The following is a 16,195-nucleotide window of genomic DNA, read 5'->3' on the forward strand; positions in this document are numbered from 1 at the left end:
GGAGGAATGGGCCAAAATTCCAGAAACTTATTGTGAGAAGCTTGTGAAAGGCTATCCAAAACGTTTGACCCAAGTTAAACAATTTAAAGGCAATGCTACCAAATTCAAACCCACTGGGAATATGATGAAAGAAATAAAAGCTGAAACAAATCACTCTCTCTACTATTATTCTGACATTTCACATTCTTAAAATAGTGATCCTTACTGACCTAAGACAGGGAATGTTTTCGACGATTAAATGTCAGGAATTGTGAAAAAATGAGTTTAAATGTATTTGGATAAGGTGTATGTAAACTTCTGACTTCAACTGTACAATGTCTTGAAATGGGCCTATTTAATTCACAGCAGTTCTTCCAATTATTTTTCAATTCACTCGAGTATAAGCCTGTATGTTGTGCCTCCCTTGACAGGCACCCACAGGTAGAAAACTCCTGTACTAATGCACACCTCATTCATGAACAGAGAACTCACAAAAACTTCAAACAAATTCAGCTCGGCTAACTTCATAACAAAGTTGCATAGCCAATGTTTTCTCCATGATTAGTAGTGTTTACTGTATCCAAAAACCCTTCCTAGAAACCGGACCAATTGGTTGCTTTGAAAGCCAGGCTGGAGTCACTCAACACACCCTGAGCTATGTACAGTAGGTTTAAGCAGTCATTTATACCATGTTGCAAAGGACGACGTTCAATATTCAGAAATAATTCATATTGCTGAATGATTGACCATTCAATATCAAGTATTCCAGACAGCTGTGTATTCAGTGAAGAGTGTTTTTCTAATAATATTGTACACTGAATTGTCATACCCTGACCTACAATATCACATCACATTTTGAGCCAATTATGTTACACCCCCAATGGTCACTGCTACATAAATAAACCTCAACTGCAGGGTGAGATCAGACACACAGACCCCCCAAGTTCACTTTTAGTGTGCCCAGAATTTCCAAAGACCCAAATGCCAGTTCATTTCTAGGGCAAATGCTCTGGCCCTCCCCATATTTACTCTGTTACATGAAGGAAAACTGGAGCAGCCTGCATGCACTTCTGTGTAAGGTGAGGCACAGTGTCGACAGGTCAGAAAGGAGGACTCTAAAAATTATTTTACACACATCATTCAATATCTGTCTGACTCACCTTATTAGGTGATGAGCGAAGTACAAAGAATTAAGAATGATCAAATTACAATTCATGTTATAATAACTTCTGTCCTGTCTTCAGAATATAAACAAACTGTCTGGAAATTTAGATACTGAAATATTATAAACATTTTTAAATATCTGATGATAAAATCCAGTCTGATAAAACTCTAAATGTATGTAATAGAAACAGTTAATGCTTCCTGTCACATCTCTCATCTATCAATATACCTAGAGTTCAAGCTTAAACTTAAAAAATACTCACTTTTTGCCAGGTTTCTTGGGTTTGGTCCTTTTCTTCCTCGCCTGAAGTGCAAGTACTGTCAGAGAACAACAAATGTGTTTAATTTTGGCACTTTTTCCACTAATTATTTACCTAATTATTACTATATTTCTGTAACCTTTTACCTGTAAACCAGAATCATGACCACATTTTAATTTTTATTTCTGTATGTAAAGCGCTTTGAGTGTAGTGTCAGAAAAGCGGTACAAGTGTAAAATTAATTCTTTCATTCTGCTATAAAATCCTTAAAAACTGTCATGAAAACAATTCAAAGGGTCAGTGGCGGTTCTGGCTTACTTGGTGCCCTAGACGAGATCTGACTTGGCGCCCCCCTTAACTAGATAATGAATATAGAAATGAAGTAACTAATATATATATATTTGGCAAATTATATTAACATGTACATTATATATACAGAACTTTAATTGCACAATTAAATTATATAGTCAATAAAAAAAGAAAATGGCAGAATACTTAGAGATTGCTGCTTGTGCTATTACACATAATTCCTAATTTCAAATTTAACCCTCCCCTCGTAGTTCATTGATGCAGAGTCATCAATGACTTTGTCAAATCTGCCCAGCAATCACATGATTGATACTTATTTTCTCAAGACCCCCGAGTCGATCCTGTGTTACGGTGTACCTATACTGTTGATTATGCTTATCTTGTTTGTGCAGAATATAAGAATGCATTATGAACATTTATAATCCTAACCATTTAGAGCCTTTTAGGCGGTGTAGCCTGTCAGGAACAACTAGGGGCACCTTTCCCCCATCGCGATCTTGCGAGATCTGTGCGGGGGGCGGGGCGGAGTGGCATGATTTGGGGCACCTCTCTCCAATCGCGATCTTGCGAGAGCTTGGGGCACCTTTCACCCATTGCCAGGGGCGGGATGGCACAATTTGGGGAACCTTTCTTCCGTCGTGATCTTGCGAGCTCTGTTGTGGCGCCCCAGATAGCGTTGCCGCCATAGGCGCCTGCCTATATCGCCTTTGCCAGGATCCGATACAGCAAAGGGTGTCTTATGTTAAATGGATATTCCATATTCATTTAATGAGTTTACCGTGATAATATAACTGTAGAAGTAACTACAGTATTTTGGCATAAATTATGGTAACAACGGTACATTTTTGTAAGGGACGTGAAATACTTATTTGATTAATTTCCCTTCGTGGTAATTTCTTGGCAGCTTACACATTTTGCACAGACAACATTAAAAGGAGAACGATTTAAGTAGAGCACTAATGTACCTTCAATCCTATCAACTTTACTGTTAAAGATGTACCAAATTAAATGAAAGTTTAGGTAGCAGAAACTACTACGGGGAAAATAAACAATAATGACCATAACAAACTAAAATTACAACCAGAAACACGCCAAAAGTGTCATAAGCAAGAAAAGTTCCGTGTATATAAAACAATGTGCAATATGAGAAAATGTTCGAGTAAAGCTTCAGGATCGCTATATATTAGCAGCAGCTAAACACATGCGCTTTGTCTCTTTTATCAAACACTGGCGCATCTTAAACCGCGTACCTCTGGCAATAAGGATGAGATGTAAGCTAGCTGCAATGCTTATTAGTATTTATATGAGTGCTTTTTAATATGTTGTTGTGGAGGACTGTATTTATGTAGTTTTGATGCTCACCTTTCCTTTCCATGGCTGCACCGGCTAAGCGATCACATTCACTCACATGCACAACGTTCCGCGCATGAGCAGAACTGCGCACAAAACTTCCCTCAACTGAACGGTGGCGCCTGCTGTGCGGCTACCATGAGTGCTGACTGACCTGAGAAACATTTTACCTCAGAAATTTCTGCATTTAAACTGTCTCGTATTTCTTTCGGCTTTGTAGGTTGCATCCGAAGACGTAGGCAGCTCACTTGCTGTCTTACCAGTTAATGGCTTAACCGACAGCGTTTTTGAATGAGTGGAACGCTTAAGGAAACTGGCCTCAGAACAGTTTGAAAAGCACATTATTTTTCATCGTTCCTCGGTATACAGGCACCGAAGGCAGTTTTTTTTCCAGTTTTCGGACGCAGCCGTAAAGTCAGAACAAGCGATGCCCGATTCGCAAATTAATCATTCTTTTGAAGCGGTTCTTTTCAGTGAATTGGCTAAATGGGTTGGCAAAGCTGTCTGAATTGATTCGCGATTCAGTCAGATTCATCTGAACCGCACATTCACTGAATCATTTGATGCGGTTTCTCAGTCGAGTCATTTTTAAAAGATATTAAAAATTTTAATTCAGTTCAGTTCAGTTTTTGCCCATAAAAGCTGAGGGTAAACATGTTTTTTGTTGTTGTTTATTTTAAACATATCGACATTATTTTTATCCATAAAGGACAACTTGACTGTTGTTCTTTATTTTATTGTTCAAAAAAGGGTTGTAAGACCAGTGACGATAATAACACCAGTTACAAATTATCTTAAAAGATTTATTTTCTAAGATGGTGTCAATAGCATAACAAAACATACACCACTGATCAGACTAAAATCAACATAGCATACCATTAAATAACATTTTTTTCAATAAAAATCTTTCACGTGAACATTTAACAATTTAACACCAATGACATTTTTAAATGAACCATTTGAAAAATTACAGTTAAAATGAAAATTAATTTTCAACAAAGTGGGAAAATCACTGTATGATCATTTGATCAGCCTCTTCTTCCTCTGAACTTTGACCTTTTTCACAACTTTCTGCATTTTCAAAATACAAGTTTTTGACGTTGAGAACACCAATATGTAATAAAGGGATAAAAAATAATTATTTCAATTATTACTTATTTTTAGTTAATTAATTTCTTTATTTTTTTGCACACTTGTTAGGCCTTGCACTAATGCTTGACCTGAGTAAAAAAATAAACACATAAATAACCGTAAATGTCATATAAGTAGTGTCCCAGAAAAAGTAGACAAGTGTTTTTTCAGGCAATTGACAAAAAAAAAATAAAAATAAAAAATAAAAAATAAAAAGTGTAAAACGATATAGTCAAACCATTTCAAAATTATTAAATAAAAGGTTAGGCTATAGCGTGATGCCTTTTAAATGGGGTTTCTTGATTATCTGAAATCTTTTACCATGACTGAAAAGTCAAGGTACATGTTTGTCACCATATTCTGATGATGACCTTAAAACAGTATGTTTTAGAACAGTTTGATATTTGGTAAACGAGTGATCACACTAAAACCACACTGGCATACGTTCAGGCAAGGGTCAACTCTATAATGATGGTAGATTTTAATGGAACGTTTGAACTACTGTATGTTCTCATAACAAGGGAATTTTTCATCTGAGGCCAAGGCAAGTTGTCACATGTCAATAAATTCACTACAGTATTTCTTGGCCAAATCAATGGCTTGAAATTTTGTATGTTACTGCTATTGCAGCATGTTGTCACAAAAGGTCAATATCTGTTCAGTGAGCCGTATCTCCTTTTATTCTTGGGCAATAAAGGTAAAAATGTAGCTTTTCTGTAGACAAGACTTCACAGTGGCTCTACAGAAATTGACATTCAAAAATAAACATACCCTGAGAACTTTTTGCTGTAGTAAAAAGTGACAACTAGCCAACATAAGTGACTAATTTCTCAAGCCACGATTCAGAAATTTCAATAAAGAACTATGGTGATTTGTAATAACATGCAGTGAATTTCTTTTCACAACTATTATGAAATACAATGTTTCACAACTCTTTGGATGTATGAGAGAAATGACCACTTGAGGGCAGTATTTGTTAAGATTTAGTATGAACTAATGCATCACGTCTTAGTCTTTCAAACATTTTATTGTTCAGAATGGAATAAAAACCAGTTTTTCACTTGTTTTGCCATGACATGCATCCAAATACTGGAGTTATATCAAAGAGTGAATGTTGCGAAAATAACTGAATTTATTCCTGTATAGGAGGAGTTGTTTACAGACCACATACTGTAGCTGCTTATCATGGATGACTGAGGAAAAACCTGTTTTGCATAAAAGAGAGACATAACCTCTTTTCCATTAAAAATAAAACAAAACCCACAATTAATGGATTTTACTGCTGGATGCACTACATTACCTTTCTGCAGACTGACACGGTTTCCCTGTAAATGTGCAAACAAATAGAAACACATTGCCTTACATAAAATACATGCACAAATATTTCTGAATAAATTTAAGTGATAATATACAGTGGAAAAGTGAACACTTAAACTAACAATTCTTAAAACAACTGAACCGATACAGTAAGTTAGATGCAGATTCCAATTGAGAAAACACATTCCTTGCAAGTCTTTTAGTCTGAGATGTTCAATTAAAGGAATAGTTCACTCAAAAATGAAAATTCTCTCATCATTTACTCACCCTCATGCCATCCCAGATGTGTAGCACTTTCTTTCTTCTGCTAAACAAAAACAAAGATTTTTTGAAGAATATTTCATCTCTGTACAGCTCTTCACAATGCAAGTGAATGGTGACCAGAACTTTGAATTCCAAAGGCATAAAGTCAGCTTAAAAGTAACCCATAAGACTCCAGTGGTTAAATCCATATCTTCAGAATTGATGTAAGTGTGGGTGAGAAACAGATCAATATTTAAGTCCTTTTTAACAATCTCCACTTTCACATTCTTCTTTTGTTTTTGGCTATTCGCATTCTTCATGCATATCACCACCTACTGGGCAGGGAGAAAAATTTAAGGGTAAAAAAAGGACTTAAATATTGATCTGTTTCTCACGCACACCTATCAAATCACTTCTGAAGACATAGATTTAACACTGGAGCCGTATGGATTACTTTAAATGCAGCCTTTATATACATTTTGGAGCTTCAAATTTTGGTACCCATTCACTTACTGAGGCACTACATAGCTGAAATATTAGTTTGTGAAAATCTTTGTGTTCAGCAGAAGAAATAAATTCATACACATCTGGGATGGCATGAGGGTGAGTAAATGATGAGAGAATTTTAATGAGAGATTATGGAATAACAGAGCACTGGCTCAGGTTCTTTTATTTTTACATGCCTAAATTTTCAGGCTGTACGGAGGACTGTTGTATTGTGGACTATTGTGCGGTCATGCTCAAAGATTTGTCCTGATGACACAAACTTCCTGTTAAAACCTTGATCTCCATTTTAACCAAATTTCTCTAAATTTTCATAAATAATAAATTAAGGAAAAAAATGTGAAAAGAAAGAAACCACACTTCAGTCTAGCTAGATTACCAGCTGCTCGTAACAAGATGTGAACTCATTCGAAAAACAGGCCAATAACTCTGTATTTCAGAAAGACAAAAGGGGTGAATCTCACAAAACTGGTCAGGAACATGTCTGGCCAGGTCACATTTGACCCCATATTATTTAAATGACAATTTCATGACAATCAAGCACAAATTCCCCTTAAACAAACAAATTCTTGTTACCCTAATGTATACAGATGTCCCAATATTCTCAATGTTAATTCTCATTATTGTAATACAGTAAAAATTACTGTTATACAATTATAAATACATTAAAGGCAGTGCATCAAGTACTATAATGACGTATAAATACCTCCACATTTAAATAAAGTCCAAATATTAATGCTCCTAAAAATAGGCTTTATTTTCACTATGCAAGATATAATTTGTGATTTTAGGGTGAAATTGGACCTCGACAATTTTCTGAGATTCACTCATATCATTTTCATGTCAAAAGCAAGCATGGCTGCAGTCATACAATCAGCATTTATTACTGATCCTATCATCTACCATTATCTAGGACAGAGACTCAGTTAGGAAAAGAACGCTGCATTGACACTCTTCTGTTTACATTCTACACAGAGCACTTAATAGAAATAACATTCTGTTTAGCTGATTGGATTCACTTTTTAGATAATTTTTGCTACTTAAATTGCAGGTCAAATTCTGAGACCAGATGTTAATGGTGCACTTTACAGCAAATCCTAAATAAAACTGTTGGTGCACATAATTTTTTTATTTACAGCTGTGCCATTTTATATACATATCTAAATCGTAGCATTTTGACAGCTCTTGAGCTTGTCTGTCCATTTGCATTATTGGCTACAAGCAGAGTTTGGAATCGAGGTACATGTTTTACTTCCCCAAAAAAGAATATTAAAAATGGAACCGCAAGCTTAAAATGCTGATATTCATCTGACTGATATGTGAGAATACATATTTTTATTTTATTTAAAAGTGGTCTGGCCATAAGTGTAGTTAATTTTGGGGAAGAAAGCGAAGATATAAAGAACAATACATTCTCTGTGTCCCTTTCAAAATTCAAATGGAGAAGTTTGCAAGTTTGTTTTCCTCATTTAACAGAGTGTATAAAGGCAGAGTGAATAAGCTGTCTCAGAGAAAATATTGAAGCCAGCACTTCATAATGGCAGGCACTTGAATGTCAGTTTCCTGTATTGATGAAGATCCAGCTGGTCGTCCAGGAAGAGTGGCTCCTCATGACTCCATCTCGTTTCCATCGAACACGGGTGGCTCGAAGCTGATCACCTCCTCGTATGTGAGCTCTGCTGACACAGACACTCATTGTTAAACACAAACTTTGTTATCAAATGAGACCTGCCTTGTGAGAACTTGTGATAATTTTGTAGTTTATGTAATAGAAGGAATTCAGAGACAGCATTATGAAAGTTGTCAGGAAATATTCCAATGAACAACATATGCAACTTGAAATGGCCCTACATTCTCACGAATGACAGCATTAAGTGGGCAATCGTGTCACGTTCTGACATCCTTAAAGAAACAAAACATTTAAATGGTACCGCACAAACCAAAACAAACCCTTGTGCTAATGCTTTAAATATTTTGCCCGGAAAAGAAAAAAATTACATTGAAGTACCTGGACCTGACAAATTTTTCAGAGCAAACTTGGTCATTTCGATAGTATGATCATAATGTAGAGGGAACGCTAAATAACATGATATTTAAATTGCAAATTATATAGCAAATTAAATATTTTTAAATGAACGTCTCCCGAAAATGAAACCTCTCTCTCATAAAGACACGTCATCAATTGCTGTGCTTTTCTGACATTGTTAGAACTTCATCAGAGTCAATTTATCGGCCATCTGCGAGCATGTCGCACTAAGCGATCAGACTCAAGATAAGACTGTTGATTTTGTGCTATTAAAAAATATATATTTTACAATTCCTGAAGATAAAGGCAAAATCTTTGCCAAATTTGTACAGTCTGCAGTGGTCTTAAAGGGATAGTTCACCCGAAAATGAAAATGTAGTCACTGAATCCTCAACCCTGTGTTGTTATAACCCCATATGACTTTTTCTTTTTCTTGACACAAAGGGAGAAATTGTGAAAAAAGTTGTGCTCAGTGATGCCATAAACTCGCAGATTATGGTGAACACCTCTTCAAGCTTCATAAAGGACGCAAACGTATAATTCGGAAGCCTAATAAATACTTTTATGCGACTGATGCCTTGTTCTGAAGGCATACGATAAGGTTTGGCAAAAAAAACAGGCCAAAATCAAATGTATTATTATGCGAAACACTTAACTGACCGTTGCTGACCTATGTGCATTTATGAGAGTGCACAAGAGCAGCAGTTACGCTGTACCCTCTCGTGAGATGGGCCTGGGTAGCTCAGCGAGTATTGATGCTGACTACCACCCCTAGAATCCAGGGTGTGCTGAGTGACTCCAGCCAGGTCTCCTAAGCAACCAAATTGGCCCGGTTGCTAGGGAGAGTAGAGTCACATGGGGTAACCTCCTCGTGGTCGCGATTAGTGGTTCTCGCTCTCAATGAGGCGCGTGGTAAGTTGTGTGTAGATCGCGGAGAATAGCATGAGCCTCCACATGCTGCGAGTCTCCGTGGTGTCATGCACAGCGAGCAACGTGATAAGATGCACGGACTGACTGTCTCAGAAGCGGAGGCAAATGAGACTTGTCCTCCGCCACCTGGACTGAGGTGAGTAACCACGGCACCACAAGGATCTTGTAAGTAGTGGGAATTGGGGATGCCATATTGGGGAGAAAAGGGGATTAAAAAAAAAAAAAAAACATTTTTTTTTTCACTTTTTTTTTTCACTTTTTTTTTCACTTTGTTTCACTTCAAGCAACCACCAGCCATATTAACAACAGAAAACACAACACAGCTGCACACAAACCAGAGAACAGAACTTACAAAACATGTCTGAAGATTTTGTAGTTGTAGAACAGATGCATTTCTCGACAAGATGCACACCTCTTGAGAGTGTGCAGTGTAACTGCTGCTCTCGTTCACTCATAAACTTGCACAGGATAGCAACGGTCAGGCAAGAGTTTCACTTAAAACATTCGATTTCTGTTTGTTTCTCTCCAAACCTTATCGTATGCCTTCAGAACAAGGCATGAGTCACTCGGATACAATACTTTAGTAGATTTCTGAATTATACGTTTGCGTCCGTATGAAGCTTGAAGAATTGGTCACCATAACTTGCCTTTGTATGACATCACTGAGCAAAAACATTTTTTCACAATTTATCCCTTTGTGTTAAGAAAAAGAATTAAGTAATAAGGGGTTATAACAACACATGGGTGAGTGAACAATGACTGAATTTCCATATTTGGGTGAACTATCCCTTTAAGTCTTTCTCAAAGCTCTCAAGCAGATCACATGAGTGGCAAGTAAATGCATCGATTTCAATCTGTAGGCTTACGTTTCCATTCTTCTATCTCTAGCTCACGACTCTCAAAGCTCTGATCGTAGGGTTCTGCCTCTGGCTCGTCATCTGGGTCGTGATACTGGGCGAAGTACGGGTGCGCAAGGGCCTCTGACGCTGTGATCCGTTTATCTGTGTCCAGAACCAGCATCTTCTCCAGCAGGTCCACAGCTGAAGAGATCACACAGATCCACATTCAATGAGGTTAATTTTTCAAAGCAAGCACTTTTAAAAAGTCACATAAAAAAGTTGACATCAGTAGCCATAGGTTTCATCAGAAACAGACAATATTGTTACCTAATGGGTTTGCACCAATAAACACATCTGCAAAGTTCCTCTTGGGCATATGTGCCAGGGAGTTGATGTAGTTCCTTGCCTTTTAAAAGAAAAACAATATTGAAGGTTTGCATATATGATTAAAGAGAGAGAAGAGCTTTAATTTCTCTGACTGCACATCAACCCTGGGACAGAATCTAGTAAAAAAAAAAAGCACCAGATCAGGGAGGTAAAGAAAATAAATGGATATAGAGTGGCACCAAAAAGACTTTGGATGCATGTCATGGCATTATATAACAACATATTTTAGGATTTACAGCACAAGAACACTTTAAACAACAGTTAAATTATAAAAACAATAGATATACTGTTCAAAATGAAGTATATACAATGGCAAAAAAAAAAAAAAAAAAACTTTGGAATTACCTGCATTTACACCGATCAGCCACAACATTAAAACCACCTGCCTAATATCGTGTAGGTCCCCCTTGTGCCACCAAAACGGCTCTGACCCATTGAGGCATGGACTCCACAAGACCTCTGAAAGTGTCCTGTGGTATCTGGCACCAAGACATTAGCATCAGATCCTTTAAGTCCTGTAAGTTGCGAGGTGGGGCCTCCATGGATTGGACTTATTGGTCCAGCACATCGCATAGATGTTCAATCGGATTGAGATCTGGGGAATTTGGAGGCCAAGTCAACACCTTGAACTCTTTGTCATGTTCCTCAAACCATTCCTGAAATTATTTTGCAGTGTGGCAGGGCGCATTATCCTGCTGAAAGAGGCCACTGCCATCAGGGAATACCGTTGCCATGAAGTGGTGTACGTGGTCTGCAACAATCTATAGGTAGGTGGTATGTGTCAAAGTAACATTCACATGAATGCCAGTACCCAAGTTTTCCCAGCAGAACATTGCCCAGATGCACACGAACTAGGCCGTCCACATGATCTAAAAGAAGACGTGAATCATCAGACCAGGCCACCTTCTTCCATTGCTCCATGGTCCAGTTCTGACACTCACGTGCCCATTGTAGGCGCTTTTTTCGGCGGTGGACAGGGGTCAGCATGGGCACTCTGAACGGTCTGCGGCTATGCAATCCCATATGCAGCAAGCTGCGATACACTGTGTGTTCTGACACCTTTTTATCATGGCCAGTATTACTTTTTTCAGCAATTTGCTACAGCAGCTCTTCTGTAGGATCAGACCAGACGGGCTAGCCTTCGCTCCCCATGCGCATCAATGAGCTTTGGGCGCCCATGACCCTGTCACCGGTTCACCGGTTGTCCTTCCTTGGACCACTTCTGGTAGGTACTAACCACTGCATATGGGGAACACCCCTACAAGACCTGCTGTTTTGGAGATGCTCTGACCCAGTCATCTAGCCATCACAATCTGGCACTTTTCAAAGTATCAGATCCTTACACATGCCCATTTTTCTTGCTTCCAACACATGAAATTCAAGAACTGACTGTACACTTGCTGCCTAATATATCCTACCCCTTGACAGGTGCCATTGTAACAATACAATCAATGTTATTTACTTCACCTGTCAGTGGTTTTAATGTTGTGGCTGATCAGTGCATGTATAAATTTATCTTAAAATCTGTTTTTATCTTCATCTAAGCTACAATAATGAACAAACACAATCTGTTTTAACTAATAACACACACATTATTGTATCGTACAATACATTCAAACATTTACAATTTAGGTTGGAAAAAGTATGTGAACCCCTAGGCTAATGACGTCAACAAAAGCGAATTCGATTCAGGAGTTGGCATCCAAATAATGAAACGAGATTGGAAGTGCGGGTTAGAGCTACTATGACTTATAAAAAGCTCAAACATTTTGAGTCTGCTATTCACAAGAAGCATCTGCTGATGTGGAGCATGCCTCGCAAAAAGAGATCTTAGAAGGCCTATGATCAAGAATTGTTGCTTTGAATAAAGCTGGAAAGGGATAAAGTTATCTTGAAGAGTTTAGATATTCATCTGTCCACATTTAGAAAATTATCTATAAATGGAGACGATTTAGTACTGTGGCTACTCTCCCTAGAAGTGTCTGTCCAGCCATGACTCAAAGGGCACAACGCAGAATGCTCAATGAGGTAAAAACAGAACCCTAGCGTAACAGCTGTAGACTTGAAGGAATCACTGGAACTGGTTAACATCTCTGTTCATGAGTCTACTATACAGAAAACATTAAAAAGGCATGGTGTCCATTGCAGGACACCATGAAGGAAGCAGCTGCTTACCAACAAAAACAATGATGTGCGCCTCAAGTTTGCCAAAGACCATCTTGACACTCTACAATGCTGTTGGGAAATTTTTTTGTGGACTGATGAAACTAAGGTTGAATTGTTTGAGAAGAACCCGCAGCACTACAAATGGCATAAAAAGGGCACTGCATACCAGCATGAAAACATCATCCCAACGCTGAAGTACGGTGGAGAGAGCATCATGATTTGGGGCTGCTTTGCTGCTTCGGGGCCTGGACCACTTGGCAACAGAGGCAAAAAAATATTCCCAAGTTTATCAAGATTTCCTACAGGATAATGCCAATTGGGTGATGCAGCAGGACAATGACCTTAAACATCAAAGTATATCCACTACAGAATGGCTCAAAAAAAGAAAATCCACCTTTGGAGCTACCCAGACCTTAACCCAACAGAGATGCTGTGGAATGACCTCAAGAGAGCCGTTCACACCAGACATCCTAACAATATGGCTGAGCTTAAGCAGTTCTGTGTGGAAGAATTGTCCAAAATTCCTTCTGAACGTTGTGCAGGTCTAATCTGCAGCTACCAGAAACTCTTGGTTGAGGTTATTGCTGCCAATGGAGGATCGACCGGTTATTAAATCCAAGGGTAAATATTTTCAATAGCACTGTGAATGTTTAACTGGATGTATTCAATAAAGACATGAAAGATTATAACTGTATGTGGGTTGTTAGCTTAAGCACATTGTGTTTGTCTATAATTGTGACTTTGAGATCACATTTTATGACCAATTAATGCAGAAAACCAGCTAATTCCAAAGGGTTCAAATACTTTTTCTTTCCACTGTACTTAGTGGAACATATCCATAGTTAATGTGAGGAACTTCAGATGTCACTCTTTTAAGACACCTGTGTGAACTTGAGAGGAACCAACTTCATAAATCTCCTTTAACATTGACCTTGGGACCAATTGGTTAAATTGTATTGCAAATATGGCTCAGAAAATTGAAGACAGTTATGTGAAAACATCTAGTATAACTCCTTTGCAAATGCCATTTGGTTTAAAACTGTAATGCAATGACATTCATACATTTTAAGTGTGGCTATAGTGTCAAAATACTTTTTAGGGATACTGTAAACTTCTGTTCCTTACATCTATAAAGGCCACTAACACCTGATGTTTATTCATAGTTCATGTTCTGCAATCAGTATTGTGTGTTTACTAGTGGACCTCTGACAAGCACTACTGCATGTTAAATAAACATTGCAGCTTTTTTTTTTTCTTTTTTTTTTTTTACCACATAGAACATTTTACATTTTATGTTAGAGATTAAACAGTCCATGCCTGTGCTTAAAATGAGTGGTGGCATTCTTCTAAAAGCCTTGCAGTGTACTGTGAAATTGTGGTGGGTAGAAATTAGGTCAAAGATATGTCACAAACAAAAAGCAGGCAATACTTCGGAGAGGGAGTGGGAGGGATTGGAAAATTAGGAACGTCCCAGGACAAATAACCATTTTGGGAAATTTGGCCGCCTTATTCCAGAGTGCCCCAGACGGCCATGCGTGGATGGTTTTGGACAGATCCTTGCTCACCTCGTGGCTTGGCATCCTGCTTATTAGAGAGGCTGGTGGGGTCCCTGTGAGTCGCATTATCTGCTGAAGCTGGTTTATATCTTGGGGAACCCAGGTCAAGGGCCTTACAATCAAAATAATACACTGGCATTGAGTGTATCAACAAAAGACACTTTAACCATACAGCTGCTGTAACATCTTCGGAATTGCTTTTGTTTAACACTGTGGCTTGGCGCAGAGAATGCACCAACCATTTGAGAAGGACAACAAAAAAAAAATAATTGGGGGGGGGGGGGGCAAGGAAGGGGACAAAGATGCACCAATGCTAGATCAGACAAAAGCTAGGTTAATCAAGGTTTAAAGTGATAGTTCAACCAAAAATGAAAAATTCCTGGCTGTCCCTGGTCCCCAGTGATGATGGGGAAAATTAATTAAAAATTTTGGGTAAACTATCCCTTTAGGACAGAAACAACAGGAAATGCAACAGGAAGTGTAGGACACAGGAGACTTTTGGAAGGCAAAAGGATTGTGAAAGCCATTCATTCTACACTCAGCATGCGTGGGTCGATCTTCAGCAGAACCTTGCAAAACCATCTGCCAGCTACTTGACTACATTAAGATGCTGATTGCATAACTAGCAAACACAAGTAGTTCATGCCAGTAAAAAAGGAAGGAAAAAAAAGATGCAACATGAATATGATACGTGATCGGAATGACTGAAGCAAGCAGAACAGATCACCAGGCCGTCATTGCAACACAGAGGGAGTCAAACTCAGGCACAACAGAAAACTCACAGACTCAGAAGATATTTTCATCAAGAGCTCTGGACCTGGGGTTCCGACGAGCATCATGATAAGCTTCAACTGATCAATATCTTTAGGAGCAAAATAAAGGAAAACGCAAAAAATGGGGTGACTATGAAAGCAGGGGCTGGAGAGGGTAAAAAACAGAACCAATGATAAAGTTCCTCTATTGCACAAAAGAAAAAAGGCATGGCAAAATGTAATCATGGAAGACATGAGATGGAACAAAGACAAAATACATGCAAACTGTAATGTTAAAGGGACAGTTCAACCAAAAATGACATTTATCTCATCATTTACTCACCATAATGCCATCCCATATGTGTATGACTTTCTTTCTTCTTCAGAACACAATGAAGATTTTAGAAGAATATCTCAGCTCTGAAGGTACAATGTAAGTGAATGGTGACCAGACCTTTGAAGTTCAAAAATCACAAAGACAGCATAAAAGTAATCCATACGACTCAAGTGGTTAAATATATGTCTTCTGAAGCGATGCAATCACTTTGGGTGAGAAACAGATCAATATTTCAATACTTGTTCCTATAAATCTCAAGAGATTTATAGTAAAAAAAAAAAAAAGAAAAAAAAAGAAAAAGGAAATAAATATTGATCTGTTTCTCACACCCATATTATATTGCTTCTGAAGACATGGATTTAACCACTGGAGTCATTTGGATTACTTTTATGCCATCTTTCTGATTTTTGGAGCTTCAAAGGTCTGGTCACCATTCACTTGCATAGTATGGACCTACAGGTTCTGAAGAACAAAAAGAAAGTCATACACATATGGGATGGCATGAGGGTGAGTAAATGATGAGAGAAATTTCATTTTTGGGTGAACTATCCCTTTAAAGACTATATGAAATCAAAATTGGAGTTTTGTGGCTTTTAGTCCATGTCTATTACTTTTGAAGCCATCTATGTATTCTAGTACTCCTAAAACTTGACAAAATTTTCAATCTTTCTCTACTGGGAAAATGGACCAAAAATACTGATTCCACATCTTGCACTCAAATGCTATTTAGAATGAGAACGTCCCTCCCCCTAAAACCACCTATAGCCAACTAGCAAATAGCAAACTATGGTTCATGGCAGTGACATAACTAAAGCCTATTGGCTATTTTAATAAAGGGATGATTTTTCCCTCCCAAAAATGCTGTTTCATTAGAAAATAATTCAACACAGGAAAGAAAACTTGACTGCATCAAGCCATTTCAGGGGGTCTTGTATAGAGCAAATG

General features: G+C 38.0%; 2 protein-coding genes across 3 annotated transcripts in view; both read right to left on the reverse strand.

The window, feature by feature from the left end:
• The window catches only part of LOC127426316 (SRSF protein kinase 1-like), a 54,589-nt gene extending 51,459 nt beyond the window's left edge, over window positions 1–3,130 (reverse strand). The window contains exons 1-2 of the mRNA XM_051673058.1: window positions 3,075–3,130; window positions 1,407–1,461 (exon numbers count right to left, since the gene is read on the reverse strand). Of these exons, the coding sequence (XP_051529018.1) occupies window positions 1,407–1,461; window positions 3,075–3,087 (68 nt within the window). The 5' untranslated portion in view covers window positions 3,088–3,130. The remainder of the gene's footprint in view (window positions 1–1,406; window positions 1,462–3,074) is intronic.
• A 714-nt stretch (window positions 3,131–3,844) lies between these two features.
• LOC127426324 (mitogen-activated protein kinase 14B) overlaps window positions 3,845–16,195 on the reverse strand; it is a 45,915-nt gene continuing 33,564 nt past the window's right edge. The window contains exons 9-12 of one of the 2 annotated variants that reach the window (XM_051673071.1): window positions 14,171–14,250; window positions 10,380–10,458; window positions 10,080–10,253; window positions 3,845–7,933 (exon numbers count right to left, since the gene is read on the reverse strand). In XM_051673071.1, the coding sequence (XP_051529031.1) occupies window positions 7,866–7,933; window positions 10,080–10,253; window positions 10,380–10,458; window positions 14,171–14,250 (401 nt within the window). In that variant the 3' untranslated portion in view covers window positions 3,845–7,865. Of the gene's footprint in view, window positions 7,934–10,079; window positions 10,254–10,379; window positions 10,459–14,170; window positions 14,251–14,943; window positions 15,024–16,195 lie in introns of both variants that reach the window. The other variant, XM_051673072.1, reaches the window with a different exon arrangement.

Source organism: Myxocyprinus asiaticus, chromosome 35 (genome assembly GCF_019703515.2).
Source record: "Myxocyprinus asiaticus isolate MX2 ecotype Aquarium Trade chromosome 35, UBuf_Myxa_2, whole genome shotgun sequence".
NCBI lineage: Eukaryota > Metazoa > Chordata > Actinopteri > Cypriniformes > Catostomidae > Myxocyprinus > Myxocyprinus asiaticus.